At 44.4% G+C, this 21562-nt stretch overlaps 1 protein-coding gene across 1 annotated transcript in view; it reads left to right on the top strand.

Annotated features, from left to right (window-relative positions):
- The window catches only part of Lmln (leishmanolysin like peptidase), a 68307-nt gene that overhangs the window by 6913 nt on the left and 39832 nt on the right, over nt 1-21562 (top strand). Inside the window, exons 5-10 of the mRNA XM_021184923.3 lie at nt 397-514; nt 4520-4698; nt 11484-11589; nt 13505-13599; nt 18679-18796; nt 19819-19926. Of these exons, the coding sequence (XP_021040582.3) occupies nt 397-514; nt 4520-4698; nt 11484-11589; nt 13505-13599; nt 18679-18796; nt 19819-19926 (724 nt within the window). The remainder of the gene's footprint in view (nt 1-396; nt 515-4519; nt 4699-11483; nt 11590-13504; nt 13600-18678; nt 18797-19818; nt 19927-21562) is intronic.

The raw sequence follows: 21562 nt of genomic DNA on the forward strand, positions 1-21562 counted from the left end.
AGAAGGGCCCCATTTTCTGCCTTCCCATTGTAAGCTGTTCTTATTCCCTCCTCCTCCCTCCTCAGTGTGGTTGTGCCGTTTGCTTTGTGAGGTATTTGTTAACCCAAGTCAAGAGGACTTCCCATAGACCTGAAGTCCCTTCGTGAGCTGCCTGGCTAGTTAAAGAGTAACCATTCTTAATGGAGCAATATAGGGTGTCTTAGCTACTTTTCCATTGTGGTTTTGAAGCACATGGAGTGTATGTTCAGAAAGTTCGGGTCCATGGTGGCTGGGGCAGTATCCCAATGCTTACTGGGAACATCTATTTCAGGCCTCCACAAGTGTATGGCTGTATTTTAACTGCTGTGAACTATTCTCTTTCTTTTTTGTAAATTTTGATGTATGAATAAACTAAAGACAATGTGCGACAAACCAGTACCTACGGAAGGAAAACGACCCACACAGATACTGTACTGGAGAGTGTGCGGTGCATACCAAGTGCGGGCCTGTTATAGTGCCAGAGGAGCACCTCCAGGTAAGACTGCCTGTGCTCAGCCGGTCTTTCTACTCCAGAGGGTAAAGGGACGTTCCAAATCTTTCTCAGCAAGAGTTTTTAGATAAAAGTGTGAAGGCACGGTACCTCCTCTGTTTGTGGTACTCCGGAGTGACTCTGAGGCCTCCTGAATGCCAGGCTAGTACTCTATAGCTGAGTTACATTCCCTGCCGCTGTGACTCCTGACAGCTGATGCAGGTAGGATTCAGAGCTTCACAGCTTTTCAAGCCTCTTTGATCTGCTCTTTGGCTCATTTGTGCCTGGATTTCCTGCAGCAGTGTAGTTCACCCCTCACCCCCACCCCTGAACATTTCTTTTAGCTTTTTTTTTTTTTGTTTTTTTTGAGGCAGGGTTTCTCTGTGTAGTCCTGGCTGTCCTGGAACTCACTCTGTAGACCAGGCTGGCCGCAAACTCAGAAATCCGTCTGCTTCTGCCTCCCAAGTGCTGGGACTAAAGGCGTGCGCCACCACGCCCCACTTCTTTTAGCATTTTAAAAGGGCATTTTAATGTCTCCTAAAATATAAACTGTCAGCTTCAACCCAAGTTCGAACTTTATCCCATAAAAATACTAGCACCTGGCCAGGCTATAATACATACATCAGTGTACTGACTTGAAGAGATACTTAAGCTCTTAACTGAAAGAAGAAAGGTTGGAAGTCAGTGGGTCTAGTTAGCCTGTTTATCTAAAAAGTACAGATGTGCACATGCCAAAACAAACCAAAACAAAAACCCTATGTATCGAGCCTGGGTGAGATAACATCTGTAATCCCAGCACTGGGAAGACAGAGGGAGGAGACTCAGGTGTGGCTTCAGCCTGGGTTACATAGCAAGACTTAAATCAAAAAGCAAAATAAATTAGACAGAGGAAGATCTGGAAAAATATGCAATCAGTGCTAAACAATCTAGGTCAGTTCAGATGCTAATTTTTTTCTCTTATTTATTTTTTTGATTTTATGTGTATGGCTAATTTGCCTGCATGAGTATATATATATATATATATATATATATATATATATATATATATCACACACCATGTGTGTGCAGTTCCTGGGAGAGGCCAGAAGAGGGCATCAGATCCCCTGTAACTGGAGTTGACAAACAGTGGTGAGCTGCTCTGTGGGTCCTGGGAAGAGCAGTGCATGACCTGGGTCCTGTTAAGAGCAGCCAATATTCTTAACCATTGAGGCATCCCTGCTTTTCTTCCCTTTTTAAAATTTCTCTTTTTAAATGTGCATGTATGTGTATGTTTATGAGTATAGGCGCCCATGGAGGCCAGAGACATCAGATCCACTGGAACTCCAGTTCCAGGCAGATGTGCACAGTCTAACATGGATGCTAAGAACTGTACTTGGGTCCTCTTCAAGAGCAGCATGTGATATTTTTAATTACTGAATTGTCTCTTCAGCTCCTGACGGTTTCCATTAAGAGTTGCTGGTGGGGGTGCGGGGGTAGTGGTGGTAGTGGTGAGTGTGGAGGCGTGGCTGAGTGGATAAGAACATTGCTGCTATTGTAGAAGATTGGAGTTTGGTTCCTAGCACATCTCATAAGTGGCTCACAACCATCTGTGATTCCAGCTCCAGGGCTGCAATGACCTCTTCTGAACTCCATAGGCGGCCATATGCACACATGCAGAGACACAAAAACAATAAAGAAATAAATGAAATGGAAATTTGGGGGTTCCTCCCCACTTTCTTCAAAACCATTACTCAAAAAAAAAAACCCAATATCCTTATTGATTACTTAAAAATTATTTTCTACATTGGTGTGGGGTGGATGTGCAAGCACCATGGTGCGTGTACGGAGACAAGAGACAACCTGTAGTAGCTGGTTCTTTTCTTTTCTTTCTTTTTCTTTCTTTCTTTTTTTTTTTTTTTTTTTTTTTCGAGACAGGGTTTCTCTGTATAGCCCTGGCTGTCCTGGAACTCACTTTGTAGACCAGGCTGGCCTCGAACTCAGAAATCTGCCTGCCTCTGCCTCCCGAGTCCTGGGATTAAAGGCGTGCACCACCATGCCCGGCTACGTTCTTTTCTTCCACCATGTGGGTACCAGCGATAAGACTTGGGCAGGCAGCCTGGCAATGAGCCCCTTCACCTGCTGAGCCTCTCAGCAGTGCCCTCGTGGCTTACAGTTAGAGCTAGGTGCTTATAATTGTTTAGGAACCTTCTACAAATGTTTCTGAGCACAGTGAGATGGGCTTGGACAGCTACAGACAAATCATCTTAGACTGTACGCAAGGGTGATATCGTGAAGGGACCAACTCGTGCTTGTATTCTTTTGTATTGCCTAAAAATTTGTAACAAAGTTCTGAATTGATTATTATTATTTTATTTATGCGTATGTGTCTGTGTGTGTGTGTGTGTGCTTGCGTATTGTGATGTGTTTCTGTGAGTGCAGGCATGTGCATGCCAACTCCCTCATCTGGAGGTCAAAGGACAATGATCAGGAGTCGGGTTCCCCTCCACTCTGAATCCTAGGGGTCAGACTCTCAAGTTGTCAGGGTGCATAGCAAGTGCTTTCTCGGCTGAGCACGCCTGCTGGCCCATGAATTTGCCTTGGTATTTATTCATCTATTTATTTACTGGCTTATTTGTTACTTTTTGAGATAGGGTCTGTACATAGCCCTGGAACTCGCCATTCGGGCCAGCCTGGCCTCGTATTTACTTCTGTTTACCTGCCTCTGCCTCCCAAGTGCTCCCAGATACTGGCTTTTTTTTTTTAATGCTTAATTACTTATTTATTCATTGCGTTTGTGTGTGCCTGCCACAGCATTGTGTGGAAGTCAGAGGATGTCTTTTGAGAGGCAGCTCTCCCCTTTGACCAGGTAGGCTCCAAGGCTCTAACTCAGGCCCATACTGGCAGCCTTGCCTCTACCCGCGAAACCCTCTCTCTTACCAGCCCAAGTTTTCTTTATAATGGGAAATAACTTTCTATTAGGTTAAAAGATTTTATTAATTAGACTTGAAATAATCATATCCCAAGGAAATTGCAAAAATTATAGATATGATGTAGGTCAGTGGTAGAGTGCCACCTACTGTGTGTTCCATTTCCAGCACAGCACAGGGGCGTGGACGTGGGTTGGCCATGGGTGTGGGCGTGGAGGGAAAACCCTTTCTCTGAGTGTTTGACTTTCATTTCTGTCACTGTGATAAATACCTGACCAGACGTAACTTTGGGGAGCAAAGGGTTTCTTACAGCTTACAGTGGCAGATTGTAGTCCATCATTAAGGGAAGTCAAGGCAGGCCTGGTTGGTATTCCGTACCACATTACCTCAGACCAAGAAAGTTCATAGCCAATGAACCATGGAGGGTGCTGCTTTCTGCCGGCCTTGGCTTGATTTCTTAGCTTCCTTTCCAGTTCAAGACCACCTACTTAGGGATGGTACACCTATAGTGGGCTGGGCCCTCCTATATCAGTTAACAGTCAAGACCACTCCCATAGGTACGCTTACGGGCCAGCCTGGTCTAGACCATTCCTAATCTGAGGCCCCCTTCTCACATATTAGGTTGTAGCACATGGACATTTAGAATAAACCAGCACACCTAGTTTTGGGGGCTCAAAACCATTTCTGTTTCTCTTTATCCTGCATCTTAGCTTGTTGATCTTTATAAATAGTAGTCATTTACTTTCATTGAGTTTATAAATTTATGAGCATTTGTGTCAAGTAAAAATTTTAGTGAAATAAATTCAAGAGTTAAGAATAGAACAGGGGAAAGCGGGTGGGTTTGGTGGTCCTTGATTTGTTTTGTTTATGAGCCAGAAGTCTTACCTCATTGCTTGGTATGTGTTCAAAGAGTCCTCCTGCCTCAGCCTCCCATGTCCTGGGACTAGAGGTTTGCAACTCCTGCCTGCTCAGTCCCCGATGTCAGCGAGGGTGTAGAGAGAGAAAGTGAAAGCTAAGTAACATGTCCCCAGTCTGTGACCTTTTGACACTGTCGCTCAGCTGACCCACACTCTGGTCTGCTTTTTCTCTTCACTTGTGTGTGCAGCAATGCAGGGTCTGCCGAGAGGGTAAGTGGCCGTGTGGAGCAGTAGGTGTGCTCGACCCAGAGGGTGTGCGGGACGCAGACTTCGTTCTTTATGTGGGTGCTCTGGCCACTGAGAGGTGCAGCCATGAAAACATCATCTCCTACGCAGCCTATTGTCAGCAGGAGGCAAAAATGGACAGGTGAGCTTTCCTCTGAGCCCGCCCCCAAAATATATTCAGCAAAAGGGATTTCCGTCCATTCAAACGCTTCCAGGATGAAAGAAAATGAATTTCTTTCTTTCTTGGTTTTTGTTTTTGTTTTTGAGACAGGGTTATACTCTGCGTAGCCCTGGCTGTCCTGGAACTCACTCTGTAGACCAGGCTGACCTAAAACTCAGACATCCTCCTGCCTCTGCTTCCCAAGTGCTGGGCTTAAAGGCATGTGCCACTGCCACCCAGCAGCATTGAACTTTTAGTAATCCTACTGCCTCAGCTTCTGGGATGCTGGGATTACAGAAGTATGCTTCCAGTTTCCTGGATGGTTTTAGGAAGTAAGCCTGTGTTGTGAAAAGTTGTCAGCCACTGTGGAGTGATTGTTCCTTCCTCCCACTGCTATGCCAGAGAACCCAACAAAGTAAGGTAAGGGGCTAGTCCTTCAGAGCGTATCCTGCTTTTCCAAAGGACTCCAGTCCTGTCCTCAGAACCCACCCCACGCAGACTCACAACTGTCTGTGTGTAATCCTCTACTTCCAAAGGAACCTGAGCACAAACCCAGACTCAGGCACATCTGCATCTAATCAGAAAATACGGCACCTGGAGAGATGCCTCCGTGGTTAGGAGCTCTGGCTCTCAAAAAGAACACAGGCTCAGTTCCTTGCGCCCACACGGTGGTTCACAACCATCCTTAACTCCAGTTCTAGGAGATCATATCACTTCTGCTCTGCAGACACCAGGCACACATGTGGTGCACATACATTCATGCAGGCCAAAACACACAATAAAAAAATAAATCTAAAGATAAATAAAACTCAATTTAAAAATAAGGGAAAGGAGGGTTTTCTCTCCCTCCTAACACCTGGGCACACTTTGTCATGATGGGGGAAGTGTGACAGAGATTGGGTCTCGCTGTCCCTAGAGCAGGAGGGAGCCAGTTACACTGCACTAGCAGTCAGGAAGCAGAGACTCGTGCAGTGCAGGACCCACACCCACAAGCTAGGGACACCCCCTTCAGGGTAGCTCTTCCTTCCTCAGCTAAGCCTCTTTGGAAGTACACTCGTGCCTAGAAGTGTGTCTCCAAGATGATTGTAAATCCAGACACATAGACAGTGAGAGTGGACTGTTATAAATCCATAAATGCATCACCTCATAGTTGTTGCTTTTGAGGTAAGGTCTCAGGTAGTCCAGGCTGGCCTCAAACTCACTGTGTAGCTAAAGGTAACCCGGAACTCTTCATCTCCTGCTGCCTCCACCTCCCGAGTGCATGCTCCACATGCATGAGGCAGCATTTTAAGGGGTAAATATAATATTTTACCCCTGGTCCTCCAACACTCCGATCATATATGATATATGTATATATCATATGCCTTGCATGATATGATATATATAGCATAATGCAAGGCAAAGTGTACTTAGTTGATCTGCAGAAGTCCCCATAATCTTACTGGTTCTAGCATTGCTTAAATGTCCACAGTTTAGAATGCCTTCCATAGAGACTCAAGGCAGTCTCTTACCCGTGAGACCTTATAAAAATCAAAGACTAAGCTATATCTTTTTAGTATACAGTGGTGTAGAATAAACATTTTCATACCAAGACTGGAACATGGAGGCTAGCAAGGTGGCTGAACTGGTAAAGGCATTTGCCACCTAGCCCGGTGACCTGAGTTCAATCTTGGCAGGAGAGAACCAACTCTCTCAGGATTGTCTCTGATCTCTGCACATGCTCTGTGGCATAGGCAAGGCCCCTCTCCACATGCACAGACATACAGTAAACACATATGCACATAAATGTAAAAAATATAAGATGAATGAGGGGCTGGGGAAGATAGCTCAGCTGGTAAAGTGCTCTTTGCTGGAGTGAGGATCTGAGATCGGTCCCCAGGAGCTACCTTAAAAAGCCAGTCACAGTGTGTCTATTTGCTTTCTGTTGCTGACTCGGAGAGGGAAGGGTTTATTTGGTTTGTACTTTGATGTCTCACTCAAGGGCAGGAACCTGGAGGCAGGAGCTGCTGCAGAACCATGGAGGACTGCTGCTTACTGCTCACTGTCCATGGCGCATTCAGCTTGCTTTTAGAAATATAACCCAGAGTCACCTGCTCGTGGGCGGCACTGCCTCCAGCAGGCTGGGACCTCCCACATCAACCATTAATCAAGAAAGTGCCCCACAGACTTGACTGCAGGCTATTCGGATGCAGGCATTTCTCAGTTGAGCTTCCCTGTTTCCGGTTGATTTCTAGCTTCTAGCATGTTGACAAAAAAACTGAGCACACATAGCAAGGAAAAATTTGGCTAAAACGAAACTAGAACCCAACAGAGCAAACACCATTCCAACGGCATATTTCACATCACCGTTTATGATGACATTATCTGGGCTCCGTCCGGCAGCTCATGCCCCATGTGCCCGGTAATCCTATCTATGGCACAGGTAGCCTCTCTCCGGCTGGCCTGGCTCTGTGTCTGCATCCGTTCTTAAGGAGATGTCTGTAGCCCAGCACCCCTGACATCTAGTGGTTCTCCCCTGCAGCTATGTGTGGGTTCTCATTCAGTTTATTCTCCTTATTCACTCCGGGACCCTAACCCATTGCACAGTGCTGCCCACATTAAGGAGGGTCTCCCTACTCAGTTCAGCCTTCCCGGAAACATCTTACACACACTTCCACTGTGTGTATAGCCTCTGTAATTAAGAGTCCAAGCAAGTTGGAATGAAAATGGATTATGCATTTGGTGAGGTTGACTCGAGACCCGAGGCTGAATGTTGACAAGCTTTTGCAGTGACTGTTGGGTTTGTTACTGCAGAACCTCACCTGGTTCTGAAGATTTATGGATCTCACTAGTACTCCTTTTCTCCCCCAAGAAGTTACTTGAAATGTGTACCTTAGTCATGATGTGTCAGAATCAATGGCATATGATATTTTAGCTTCCCCATGAATGATAATTTAGTTAGTTCATAGACGGAGGCAGTGGGATGTTGTTGAGAAATAGGCTTTCACTTGCTAGGGCTGCAGAATCCTAGTTCCTGTTCTCAGTTTGAACGAAACTGTATGCATTGCATATACACAAAGTCACATTTTGACCTAAAGTGTTGAAAGAACATTGCAAAAGTAAAGTGCCCGTGTGTACTTGAATGTTCTCAGGAAAAGCCTCAGAAAGACAGGATCTCCAGCTCTCCCTGGTTTCTAGGACCGTCTGGCTGTGCACTGAATGTCCCACGTTCGAGGAAACTGTTTTGGCTTGAAAATAGCATATGTGGTATTGTTGGCAATAGTAGCTGCTTCCGATATTGCAAGTTAGAAGAGCCAGGAAGGAGAACAAGGACATTTTCACTATCTTCTTTACAGATTTCTTTTCCAAAATGGTTTATTTTTATATTATGTGGATGGGTGTTTTGTCTGCATGTGTCTGTGTACCACTTATTGGCTGTGTGGCTGCAGAGTTATCGAGCCGTAGTTGTGAGCTACCATGTGGGTGTTGGGAATTGAACCTGGGTCCTCTGGAAGAGCAGTCAGTACTCTCAACTGCTGAGCCATCTCTGTAGCTCTTTATGCTTCTACATTGTTTAAGCAAATTATTTTATACTGTGAGTTTGTTTGTTTGTTTGTTTTGTTTTTCGAGACAGGGTTTCTCTGTGTAGCCTGGCTGTCCTGGAACTCACTCTGTAGACCAGGCTGGCCTTGAACTCAGAAATCCGCCTGCTTCAGCCTCCCAAGTGCTGGGATTAAAGGCGTGTGCCACCATGCCTGGTTTACTGTGAGATTTTATTGCTTTTATAAAACCTGTGCTGGACTTTATATATTAGGATCAAGTTGACTTGCCCAGATGAGTGAGGGGAAGGATAGAAAAGCCCCAGCTTGACTGAATCTAGGTTAGTTTACCTCATTTCTGTGTCTCATGATGCCAAAGGCACCTCTGCATCTGCCTGTCTTCCCGTGAGAGAATTCAGCACAGGAGTTGGACAGGAGGGTCTGGTGGCAGGAAGGTGTGTCTCAGCTCTGTTACCCACCTTCATACTTGGTTGTGGTGCTTGACTGTTGGTTCACATTGACAGGAACGAATAGCTAAAGAGTAAATGGCCTTTGTACCAGTGAATGTGAAAGTAACCACACGTGGGGATGGATTTGCTTTCCTCTGGAAGGTTGATGTGGATCAAAGCCTGGCACAGTATCCTGTTCTGCCCCCAGCCCAGGAGAAGTGGTCTGTAATCCAGCCTGGCCTGCAATGCACTCACTAGATAGCTGAGGGTGGCCTTGAGTTCCTTATCCTCCCGCTCCCCACTCCCAAGTGCTGAGATTACAAAGGCATATGTATGACACCCAGCCAGTTATTCTGAGTCTCAAGAACTCCATTGTGTGAATCTATACCCACGACTGACCACCAATCGACCAACCGGCATAGTGCCTAATTATGCTGCCCTCAGAGAAGATGAACAAAACACACTTGTGAACCTGCCTCCTGGGATTTATCAGTTGTATAAGGAGACAGATAATGGTTAGTTATACCTACAAGTAAGCCTGCAGTTTTATGTGTGGTAGATATTTTACACAGGAGCCTATAGCAGAGAAGAGAAGGAGAGAATGGCAGGGGATGTCACTCAGTTGACTTGGGAAGGAAGACCTCTTTTGAAGCAGTAAAAATAAAGCTGCAGCCTGAGCATTGCTAAGGCTTTAGCCAAATAAAGAGGCGGGGAACCAACCCTCTGGGGGTGGAGAGTGGTACGTGCTTGCAGTGTGGGGTGCTTGGGAGGCTGGTTCAGGCAGATTGGAAGTTTGGGGCTAGCCTGTGTATATGTAGGCCTGGCTGCCCTGAAACTTACCATGTAGACTCCAAGCTGACCTTGAACACAAAGTGCGCCTCCTGCTTCTGCTTCCCCAGTGCTAGAATTCCAGGCACAAACCATGCTGGGTTTAGCATACAGTTTAGCAGGATGCAAACTGTAGCAAAATGGGGGTGGAGAGGAATGGCTGATGTAGCTTATGGTAGAGTGCTTGTCTAGCTTGTGTGAGGCCTGGAGCTCAGCCTGGAAAAAGAAAGAGAAAGAGAGGTGGAAGGTGTGCAAATTTATGCTACAAAAAGCCCTGTTGCTGTCAGAAGCCCCTTTAAACACAGCCCGGTGGTACAGGCCTGTGATTCCAGCTATTCAGGGGACCAAGGCAAGAGGAGCACAAGTTCAAAGCCAGCCTAGGCAACAAAGGGAGTTTTAGATGAGCCCAAGAAACTCATTGAGACTTTGTGTTAATCCCACTGGTTGAGAATAAGACCACAAGCACAATTTTTGAGCCAAATTTGAAACAAACGTTATTAGATGCTGGTCTGGACAATGAAGATTGGCCAGGCCCATACTGGAGATTCCTTGAGAATGGCCACAAATTATGTTTGTTATGGGCTTATACAGGCAAACCCCACAAAGCTATGTACATCCATCTTCATCCAATGGAGGTCAAGCATGTACCTCCCGCCTGTGCTTGATCAGGCGCATCCTGTGCACTGGGGCAGCCACCCTTGTTTACAGAAGCTCCCGTAGGTATTTGCACTCATATGCAAATACCCACATACGGACGGACACACAGACAATCAAAAATAATAAATAATTTTTTAATAAAGGTCTTTAGCCGGGCAGTGGTGGCTCATGCCTTTTATCTCAGCACTCGGGAGGCAGAGGCAGGCAGATTTTGAGTTCGATGCCAGCCTGGTCTACAGAGTGAGTTCCAGGACAGCCAGAGCTATACAGAGAAACCTTGTTTCGAAAAACAAAAACAAACAAAACAAAACAAAACAAAAGAAAAAGAAAAGATAAAAGGTCTTTAACTAATTTTGTATCTAGTCAAGTTGAGGTTTTTAAGAACTTCATTCTTAATAAAACTTGATTCCTCTCTACCCCCTGACAAGAAATGTCAACAAACTTCAACATATAGCAATAAAAGTCTTAAGTAATAAAAGATCTTTTATTTTAAATAAAAATACTGCAGATGTATACTGCTTTACAGTAGAGCATTTGCAGGGGTCTGAGAGGCCCTGGTTCTGTGCTGTGGTGGCAGTGGGTTGGCCACTTCCTTAGACTGTTGAAAGCCCAGAGCTTGGAGAAGGAGGAAGCAGGGCCCGGGAGGGCTTGAGCCTGGCAGGGACACACTTGTTCTAGAAGCCACTGTGGCTGTGGTGTGGTGTTTGAGATGAGCTCTTCTGGGTAGCTCAGGATAGCCTCAAACTCTCAATTCTGCCTCGGCCTCCCAGTTCTGGGTCTACAGGAGTACACCACCATACCTGTCTGTGTGGCAGTGTTGTGATTAATGATATACTTTTTCAAAGTACCTAAGTCTGATGCTATCAGGAAATAACACCATTTTTCTACTTAAATAGGGCAAATATTTGTTATAAGTAGGCAACTCTAACAGTGAGATTTATGGTATTGCCACAGTTAACTGTTAAAGCAACAGTAGAGGAAACAGTTTGGATCCCTTCATACATCTCTTTGCCACAGTTTTGAAAGACAGCCAGATAGACAGTGGTCATTACTCAGGGTGTTGAGCACTTGAAAGGCCCCAATGAAGCCCCCATACCCCTCAAAAAATAAACAAACAGGTATTTCTTTTTCATGCTGTTGGAAAGCAAACAGTATGGATCTTGGCAGTAAAAAAAGAATAAGTATCAGCTATTCAATTGTATCTGATAGTAAACAAATAATGTCCTTGAGCTGTCTTTTTCAGAGAAGTATAGGTTAGCAAATATTATAATACTTCTCAAATACAGTAAAAACAATGTCATGTTTATTTTAACAGGCCCATAGCAGGATATGCTAACCTGTGTCCAAATATGATCTCCACCCAGCCCCAGGAGTTTATCGGGATGCTGTCCACAGTGAAGCATGAGATTATTCATGCCCTGGTAAATGCTATTAACTTCTGTCCTTTCCTTCAGACCTTTCATTTGTTACATATTCTGTTGTTTTAATACATGTTTTATATGATATGTGAGTTCTTAGATTCATGTTCGATAAAACCTGATTAATTATGTTTCTGTCAGTACAAATGTTAATGGGCAGGCTGGGGGCAGGATGGGGGCAGGATAGAGGCAGACTGCGTTTGGCTATCTAGCATGATTTACACCTAAGCAGTCATTCCCATTGATAACAGGACTTTTGGAAAGGGGATTAAACTTGGGAAGGAAAGCATCAAAACATCTTGGAGCCAGATGTGATGGCTCAGGTCTGCACTTGTAGCATTTGAGATGCTAAAGCAGGAGGATGGCTGCCATGACTACAAGCATGTGGTACCATACGGAGTGTGTGCAGAGCTGGGGATTAAATCCAGGGCTTCATACGCACTGGACAGCCATTCTAGCAACTGAGCCTCACGCCTACCTGACCATCTCTGACGGATGAATGCACAAATGCACGCACGCACACACAGAGATGTAGATAGATGTGTGTGCACATAATGCCAGTTTGAGCTTTTATGCACCCTTGCTCCCCAGCTCCCAACCCCGTCCAGTAGTTAATGGTTTTCAATAGTGCTGTTGCCTGGTTGCAGTTTCAGGACTTAGTAAGTGTGGGTGAAGAAGCTAGCAAAGACTTTCCTTGTTACTGTTCATGGTGTCTTAGAGAATAACTTCTCCTTAAGTCTTTCTCTCTTCAAATCTGATATTTATAAATAAAGGCCACTGAAGTAGTGAGGGCTTGGTCCTGCAAGTCATTGTACAGCTTTTATATTTTCAACTTTTGTTCCACATTTGGGAATGATACCTAATAAGGTCTCCAGTAAGGAAAAGTACCAAAATATCTCTAAAACCACACAGATGAATTAGAAAATAGTATAATTCTCTGTGTTCTGCAGTGCACAGTAGATGTAGTGTACAGGGTAGCCTTAAGATATCATTATAACATAGCATTGATATACATATATATGTAGTATTTAGCCTAAACTGAAAACAAATTTAAAATATATAAAATACTTAAGAAAATCTTGTATTAAAAACATTTATATCTGCTGGGCAGTGGTAGTCCATGCCTTTAGTCCCAGCACTCAGGAGGTAGAGGCAGGCCTCTGTGAATTAGAAGCCAGCCTGGTCTCCAGAGTGAGTGCCAAGACCACCAGGACTACACAGAGAAATCCTGTCTTCTGGAGAGATGGCTCAGTTAAGAGCACTGACTACTCTTCCAGAGGTCCTGAGTTCAATTCCTAGCAACCACATGGTGGCTCACAACCATCTGTAATGGGGTATGATGCCCTCTTCTGGTGTGTCTGAAGACAGCAACAGTGTATTCACACACACACACACACACACACACACACACTAAATCTTTAAAATGAAAAACCAAAATTTAAAAAAAGATCAGTAGTTTGGAAAGGTGACTGACAGCAAAGAACACAGGTTGCTCTTTCATAGGCTCTGACTTCATTCATTTCCTGAGTGCTTGTGGGGCAGATCACAACCACCCCTAAGTCCAGCTCCAAGGCATCTAGCATGCTCTTCTGGCTCTGAAAGCACCCACACATGCCTGGTGACATTCACACAGACACATACAGATTAGTAAAAATAAAAGTAAAAATAACCTTTAACATTTTCATAAAAAAAAAAAAAAAAGTAAAAATATTCTTTTAAATGTTTACGGCAAGTCACCCGGTGTTTAAACTGTAAACACAGTCACTTAGTTGCTGCTGAGTTGAAGCCTGGAGTAACTTCTGCAGAGCTGTGTACTGCTCTTGTGACTAATACCAGGAACACCTCCTTGGTAGTGGACACTGCTATGTCTGCTCAGACTCCACATCCTACTGTAGGACACTTGGATTCTTTCTTTCAGGGCTTCTCGGCTGGTCTCTTTGCCTTCTACCATGATCAAGATGGAAATCCCCTGACTTCAAGGTCTGCAGATGGCCTCCCGCCCTTCAACTATAGGTATTTGCTATTTTCTTTCTCGTTCTTCTCTTTTAGAGGATGTAAGAATAGAACCTGAGAACCACAGCATTTTCCATGCCGTGTATGACAGTGTCTTCGTGGCTACCATAAGGGAACTCTAGATTCTGAGACAAAGTGGACTTGAGAGCTGGCTTATTCAGAGGACCAGAACACTCAGGGCTCTTGCTGCCTCGTTATAACTCATTTTACTTCACAGAATAGTGGGGAAGCAGGGATTGGTTGTGTTTGTTTTGTGTGTGTGTTGTTGATGTTGTTGTTGTTTTTTTAACCACTAAGTTAGCAGTGGTCAAGCGGTTCAGGCCTAAAATAAGCAATGTTGAGAAATACTGAAAACAGCTCTATCAACTTTGTAGAGAGTACCAGTCACAGGCCAAGAACCATCAACAAGACTTTATATCAAATTAAGTATCTAAAATAAGGACACATGTCTATAACAGCACGTGAAAAAGCTAGAGATTGCTGCTGCCATTGTTGTTTTGAGTTTTTTGAGACATGGTTTCCCTGAATATCCTGGAATTGCTCCGTAGATCCGGCTAACCAACCTTGAACTCGGAGATCCACCCATTCCTTGCCTCCCAAGTGCTGGGATTAAACAAATGCACCACCACTGCCTAATGACAGTTTTATTATTAATGACAAATAATATAAACCAGACTAGGTTGAATAAATAAATTGTATGTTCATAAAACTAAAAACTACATAATACTTTTAAAAAACCAACACAGAAACAAGAAACCATTACACTATTGGTTGGGGTGTAGATCAGTCATAGAACATGTGCACATGAGGTCATAGATTCAGTCCTTAGTCCCAGGGGGGAAAAAAAATCTCACCTTTGCTGTATGCAGAAACATGGCCAAACTTCTCAGGTATAACATGAAGCAGAATAATTCATATATTCCATTTATATGGGAGTCAGATGCTAGCCATGATAAAAGATAAATGGGTTTGCTTTAGGGAACAGTCTGCTAACTGCTGTAAAGTAGCTACAGATTGGGCAGTGCCAGGGAAATCCTCCTGGGTGCTGAGTGTTCCATTGCTTTCTCGGGATAGTGACATGGGGCAACATTAACAGTTCATCTGGGGCTGGCAAGATGGCTCAGCAGGCACAGTGCATGCTGTACAGGCCTAACATGACACACGGTACACAAACATGCATCAGACATGCAGGCATACATGCATAAATACATGCATGCATACATACAGCTAATAATAATAAAGACAGTTTTAACTAAAAATATTAGCACTTGGGACTGGATAGATTGGCTCAGCAGTTAAGAACACTTGCTGCTCTTCCAGAGGCCCTGAGTTTTATTACCAGCACCCATATTAGTTACCATAACTACTTGTAACTTGAGATCCAGGGATCTGACACTTTCTTCTGGTCTTCTGGGTACCTGCACATATGCACACATTGGCACATAAATGAAATTAATAAAAAAACCGTTTAATTAACCCTAAACTATATCTATCTATCTATTTATCTATATCTTTAATTACAAAGCTCTCCAGTAAAATAATAATATTTTAGAGTAATTACAGAGTACAAAATTCTAGGCAGTGGTGGTGATTCACACCTGTAATCTCAGCACGTGGGTGGTGGAGGTGGAAGGTCAGAGTTCAAGGTCACCTTTAGTTACTTGGTTCAGGGCTGGTCTACGTGAGACCTCATCTCAGAGAACCAAAGGGGTGCTGCAGGGACAAAGACATATATGGTAAAGTATAATGGGGTGTTTTTCCTAGACTGTGCTTTTCGATTGGTAGTCTTGTCTTTGCAAAGCATGCTGGTCCTGATGGAAAGCATAAATGGTTCCATTAGCATAATCTGTGGCATGGGAGAGCACTGTAGGGCAGGATTCAGGGGAAGCAGACGCCCTGTGAGACTGTCCAGTGTAAACGGGGACACTAGAGTAACACATTCAGTTGTTAGGAAGAAGAACTGGGTTAGGCTCTAGCCTGTTTGGAAAAAAAAAAAAAAGAAACATTTATTTTAGTTTATACCTGGATTCCCAGAATTTGGCAGGCTGAGGCAATAGATGAAGGAGTTTAAGGCCAGCCTCTGCTGCATAGCAAGTTTAAGGGGAGCCTGTGCTGCAAGAGACTCTGTTTAAAAAAAAAAAAAAAAAAAAAAAACAGACAAAACCAAAAGGGAGTGTGGGGAGGGCTGAGCAAAACGTTACCCCTGATAATGAATGGGAAACAGAATGTTGGTTAATTAATGAGCTAAAAACTTTGTTTTCTTGCTGCCATTGTTTACTGTGTTTAAACATCGTCTTCAATAAATGAATGTATGAATGAATGAATGAATAAATAAATAAATAAATAAATAAATAAAATGAGTTGATGCAATGACCATAGGAATCAGGGTCCTGAACATTGAGGTATTGAGTGGAGGACCAGGGAGGAGAAATACAGATAACAAAAGCAGTAGCTGGAACCTGGAGGTCTGCATGAGCTGATGGTTGGTGCCAAGCAGGTTCATTAAGTACAGCATCATTTATATCTGTCATTTAATCTATCGTTTTATCTGTTGGGGGAAACGGCCAAGGTCAGCAGAGAGCTAAGTCAGTGTTCACAAAGAGCACAGGATACCTCAGAGACAGCCGCTTAAGGATGCATAACCACTGTCCAGGGGGAAGAGTCCAGTCCCAGGAACGGCAACCTTGAACTCCTCTGAGGCCTGGGCTCCAGCCCTAGACTGGCCTTGCCAAGTCGACTCCTGGACAAGGACACAGAACTAAAGTTCCCTTTGTTCTTTCATCAGGCCTCTGAGTCAGTCTGGCTCTCCCTAATGCAATATGACCAATTGCTCAGTCTTGCTGGCATGACCTCCCCACCACAAAGAACTCTACCACCCACTGCCCCGCTAACTCCATGCAGTTTTATTTTATTTTATTTATTAGATTTACATTTCAAATGTTATCCCCTTTCTTAGTTTCTCCTCCAAAAATCCCCTATCCACCCCACCCCCCAATCCCTGCTTCCCAACACACCAACTCCTGCTTCCTGGCCCTGGCATTCCCCTATACTGGGGCAAGACCAAGAGCCTCTCCTTCCATTGATGACTGACTAGGCCATCCTCTGCTACATATGCAGCTACAGCCATGAGTCCCACTTTGATTGTTGGTTTAGTCCCAGGGAGCTCTGGGGGTACTAGTTGGTTCATACTGTTGTTCCTCCTATGGGGCTGCAAATCCCTTCAGCACCTTGAGCACTTTCTCTAGCTCCTTTATTGGGGAATCCTGTGCTTCGTCCAATAGATGGCTGTGAGCACCCACTTCTGTATTTGTCAGGCACTGGCAGAGCCTCTCAAGAGACAGCTATATCAGGCTCCTGTCTGCAGGCTCTTATTGGCATCCACAATAGTGTCTGGGTTTGGTGGTTGTTTATGGGATGGATCCCCAGGTGGGGCAGTCTCTGAATGGTCATTCCTTCAGTCTCTGCTCCGAACTTTGTCTCTATGCAGTTTTAAATCGTAGTCCAAAATAAGAAGACTTTTCCAAAAAAAAATTTCTTTCTAAATTGGAAGCAGATAAACAGATGTGATAAAAGCGGTATGAAGGGGACTGGTTTTCTGTGCTGAGATAGGGCCTAATACTGCCAGGTTAGCCTCGAACTCTCAAACTTACATGTAGCTGAGGATAACCTTGAATTCCCTATTATGGGTGTGTACCACCACAGCCAGTTTACATGATGCTGGGCACCAAACCTAGCTCAGGCACTGTACAACTGAGCTGCATCCCTAGCCTGGCATTTTAGTTTTGGTTTATATATTTTTCTATAAGGCAGTTAGGCCTGCCGTATTGTTGGATATTCTCGTCGCTAACAGCACTTTGTCCCACCTCTCTTCTGTCTGATGTTGCTGTAGCCCCCACAGCCCTCTTCTGAGAACTAACCACGTAGCACAGCTTTTAAATTATTTTGCTTTGCAATTGTTTGTGTCCTTGGATCTAGACAATGTTTCTTTGGCTTGCTTAGTTGAGTTCTGCATTTTTGAAAATCCCCTTTGCTCCCACCATCGTGGGCTACTGGTTTTCACCGTGGCCTTGAGATTGTAGACAGGGCATGAGAGCCCACGGAGCTGGCAGCTCTTCATGAACCATATCCATCTTTCATGAGTAAGTGCTTTCCCGAATTGATGCAGCTCTTTGCTTACTTCCAGGGCTCTGAAAAGACTGACTGGGCCAAGCTCTCATTGATTTCATTCCAGAATTTCCTGAGACCTTTACCGTGCCATTTTCCTGAGAACTTTCTAGAATTTAATTTTGTAGATGACATGAAACAAGAATGTAACCTTTTCCTTGATGGATAACTAGTTTTGATGCATAGCGAAATTTTTTCACTCATATGGCAGTATTTTTTGTTCAGGTTCTTTATATGCTTGGGTCATCTCTATCTTGGTTCGCTCTTTCTTCCTTCTTCCTCCCTCCCTCCTGCCTCTCTCCTTCCCTTCCTGCCTCCCTGCCTCCCTCCCTTTCTTCTTGCCTGCCTGCCTGCATGCCTGCATGCCTGCCTGCCTGCCTGCCTGCCTGCATGTCTGCCTGCCTTCCTCTGCCTGCCTGCCTGCCTGCATGTCTGCCTGCCTTCCTCTGCCTGCCTGCCTGCCTGCATGTCTGCCTGCCTTCCTCTGCCTGCCTGCCTGCCTCTGCCTGCTTGCCTGCCTGCCTGCCTTCCTCTTGTCAGAAGACACCAGTGAAGGCTGGGGTACAGTCCAGCGGCAGAGTACTTGCCTAGCATCTACAGCCTCCTGTGCTAGATCTCTAGCAGGTCAAGGGGGGGGAAAGGCTCAGCATTATGAACCAGAGCATGGTGGTACATACCTATAAATGAAGTACTTGGGAGGCAAAGATGGGGGGCTCTCCTAGTCTACACAGTAAGTACCAGACCAGCTAGGGCTACACGTCTCAAGAAAGAAAGTAAAATGCTTATAAGTACATTACATGGATATGACATATAATAACTCTCAAGTATTTCAACTTCATATTGATATTTAGAAACACTTTTACATTTAAAGTTGTAAGCTGGCAAAACAACTGTCTCCTTATTCTGTAATTACAGTCTTGGCTTGTATCAGTGGAGTGATAAAGTGGTTCGGAAAGTGGAGAGATTGTGGAATGTTCGAGATAATAAGATAGTTCGCCACACTGTGTATCTCCTAGTAACACCACGTGTTGTTGTGAGTATTACCGAATGTCTTCATGTCTCATTTTTTTTTTTCCAGACAGGGTTTCTCTGTATAGCCCTGGCTGTCCTGGAACTCACTTTGTAGACCAGGCTGACCTCGAACTCAGAAATCTGCCTGCCTCTGCCTCCCAAGTGCTGAGATCAAAGGCGTGCGCCACCACTGCCTGGCGCTTTTTTTTTTTTAAAGTTTCATTTATTTATGTGTTTTATGTCTATGGGTGCTCTGTCTGCATGTGTGTCTGCATGCCAGAAGAGGGCATTAAATTCAATTTATAGATGTAGTGAGCCACCATGTAATTGCTGGGAATTGAACTCAGGACCTCTGGAAGGGCAGACAGTTTTCTCTTTGTAGCCCTGGCTATCCTGAAACTCACTCTGTAAACCAGGCTGGCCTTGAAATTCACAGACATCCATCCACCTTCCCCTGCCTCCTGAGTGCTGGGATTAAATTTTGGGTATTATCAAAGAATATGAGGTGGCCAGACAGCAGTGGCACACGTCTTTAATCCCAGGACTTGGGAGGCAGAGGCAGGCAGAATCCTGAGTTCGAGGCTAGCCTGGTCTACAGAGTGAGTTCTAGGACAGCCAGGGCTTCGTAGAGAAATCCCCATCTTGTTGGGGGGGGGGTGTCCTTTAAAGTCAAAAAGTGAAGAATATCTCAGTGGTCAAGAATGTTTCCTATGCCACCACCAGGACCGGAGTCCATCACCCATGCAATCGAGCTGGGAGTCCCACTAATGCCTGTAAGTCCAGCTTCAGGTCTCAGAACCCTTTCGCCTGTGTTCACACATGCAAATACACACACAAATAAATAGTTTTAAAAACAAATCTTCAGAGAGAAAGATATTAAAAGAAATAATAGTTTCCTATTACATTGTAAGAAGAATGCAATAGCATCAGAATATTTCATTATACTGAAAATCATATATTAAAGAGGTTCTGTCTCGTCAAACTAATTCTTTGAGGAGTGGCTGTTGTCTTACTCTGCACTTGTGGGTGTTTTCTGCTTCTCAGGAAGAAGCTCGGAAGCATTTTAACTGTCCGGTCCTCGAGGGCATGGAGCTTGAAAACCAAGGCGGGATGGGCACGGAGCTGAACCACTGGGAGAAGCGCTTGCTCGAGGTCTGTCCTGGCTCAGCTTGTTCGCAAAGTGGTTGTCTTTACCATGGTAGGGAGTATTCAAACGGCACAGAATGCGAAAGGGAAATGAGCTTTAGTGGCATAGACTCCATTCTTGGATCTTCCAAACTTCGTTCATTTACTTATTTATTTATTTAAATTTTACTTACACTCCAACTGCAGTTTCCCCTCCCTCCTGTCTTCCCAGTCTCCCCTCACCCCTACCCAGTCCTCCCCCATTTCTCTTCAGAAGAGGATCAACCTCAATGGATAGCAACCAGCCATGGCATATCAAGTTAGATCTAAGTTTTAAAAGCTACATAATATTGTATTATATAAATAGAAGAAGCCCATGTTAATAACCATTATGTTTTCTTTTTTCTTTTTTTTTTTTTTTTTGGTTTTTCGAGACAGGGTTTCTCTGTGTAGCCCAGCTGTCCTGGAACTCACTCTGTAGACCAGGCTGGCCTCGAACTCAGAGATCCGCCTGCCTCTGCCTCCCAAGTGCTGGGATTAAAGGCGTGCGCCACCACACCCGGCCCATTATGTTTTACATAATAAATAATTTTTATTTTTAAGAAAATGTCTTACTATGTAGTCAAGGCTGGCTGTGAACTTATAGCAACCCTCCTGCCTCTGTCTCTGCCACTGAATTCTGGGATTGCAAATGTGTACCACCATGCTCAGCTAAAAAATTATGGTTTTGCTTTGTAGTGCTGGGACTTGAACCCCCATTCTACAGTTCCTGTAGAGGGATATCAGCACACACAGCATGCCAGCACAGCAGAATCAGGCTTTTTTCTTGTGTTAAACCCAAGAAGCTGTCAGCAGCACCTCTGTCCCTCAGCTGTAGTGTAAGAATGGGAAACCCCGCCACAGATGCATGCAAGACCTGGCTTGCCCTAATAGTCCTGTGATCCAGATAGGAGCTAGTGCCTTTTCAGTGGTTCCACTGATAGACCTTTCAGACTCCATAAGTGACACACACTCAATCGTCATTTTACACAATGACGTTCCAAACCGTGGCTTACTAATGGGTATTCATGTCCATTTAAAGAAATCCCAGGCCCAGCGGTGCGTTAGAAGGTCATTTACCCTTACACAGGGCTACCAGGTAACGTCCTGTATTTATTAGGTTTCAGGGAAATGGAGCCAAAAATTAATCCCACGTCCCATTTATTTGTATAGAAAAAATAATCTGGAAGTAGAATTAAGACTCTGGAAGTAAAATGTTTTGGGCAAGAAGTGTGTGTATCTGCATTTCTTCTTAGAGGGCTGATTGGGTAGTTCCAGCAAATAGAGCTCGTGACTGAGGTTATAAGCTTAGGAAGCCTGAGTGTCTGCTTCTGCCCAGCTGATCCGCTGCTCCAGGTCACTAAAGAGTGACAGTGGTGAGCATTTATGAAGCAAATGCCCTCATTCTTCTCATTGGAATTTCTGTCTCTGCAATTTCCTTAAGTGATTTCCTTAGAAGCTATAGATTGGCCAGAAATCAAGTGTTAGGTCCTTTCCAGTAGAAGACCGGAGAATACCAGTTTTATTAGCTGCTTTGTTTCTCTTAAATCAGCATTGATGTTAAGATGATGTTAAGGTGTCAGGAAAGTGCTGGGCAGTGGTAACACAGGCCTTTACTCCCAGC

Source organism: Mus caroli, unplaced genomic scaffold (genome assembly GCF_978045245.1).
Source record: "Mus caroli unplaced genomic scaffold, Mus_caroli_1 scaffold_17, whole genome shotgun sequence".
Classification (NCBI taxonomy): domain Eukaryota; kingdom Metazoa; phylum Chordata; class Mammalia; order Rodentia; family Muridae; genus Mus; species Mus caroli.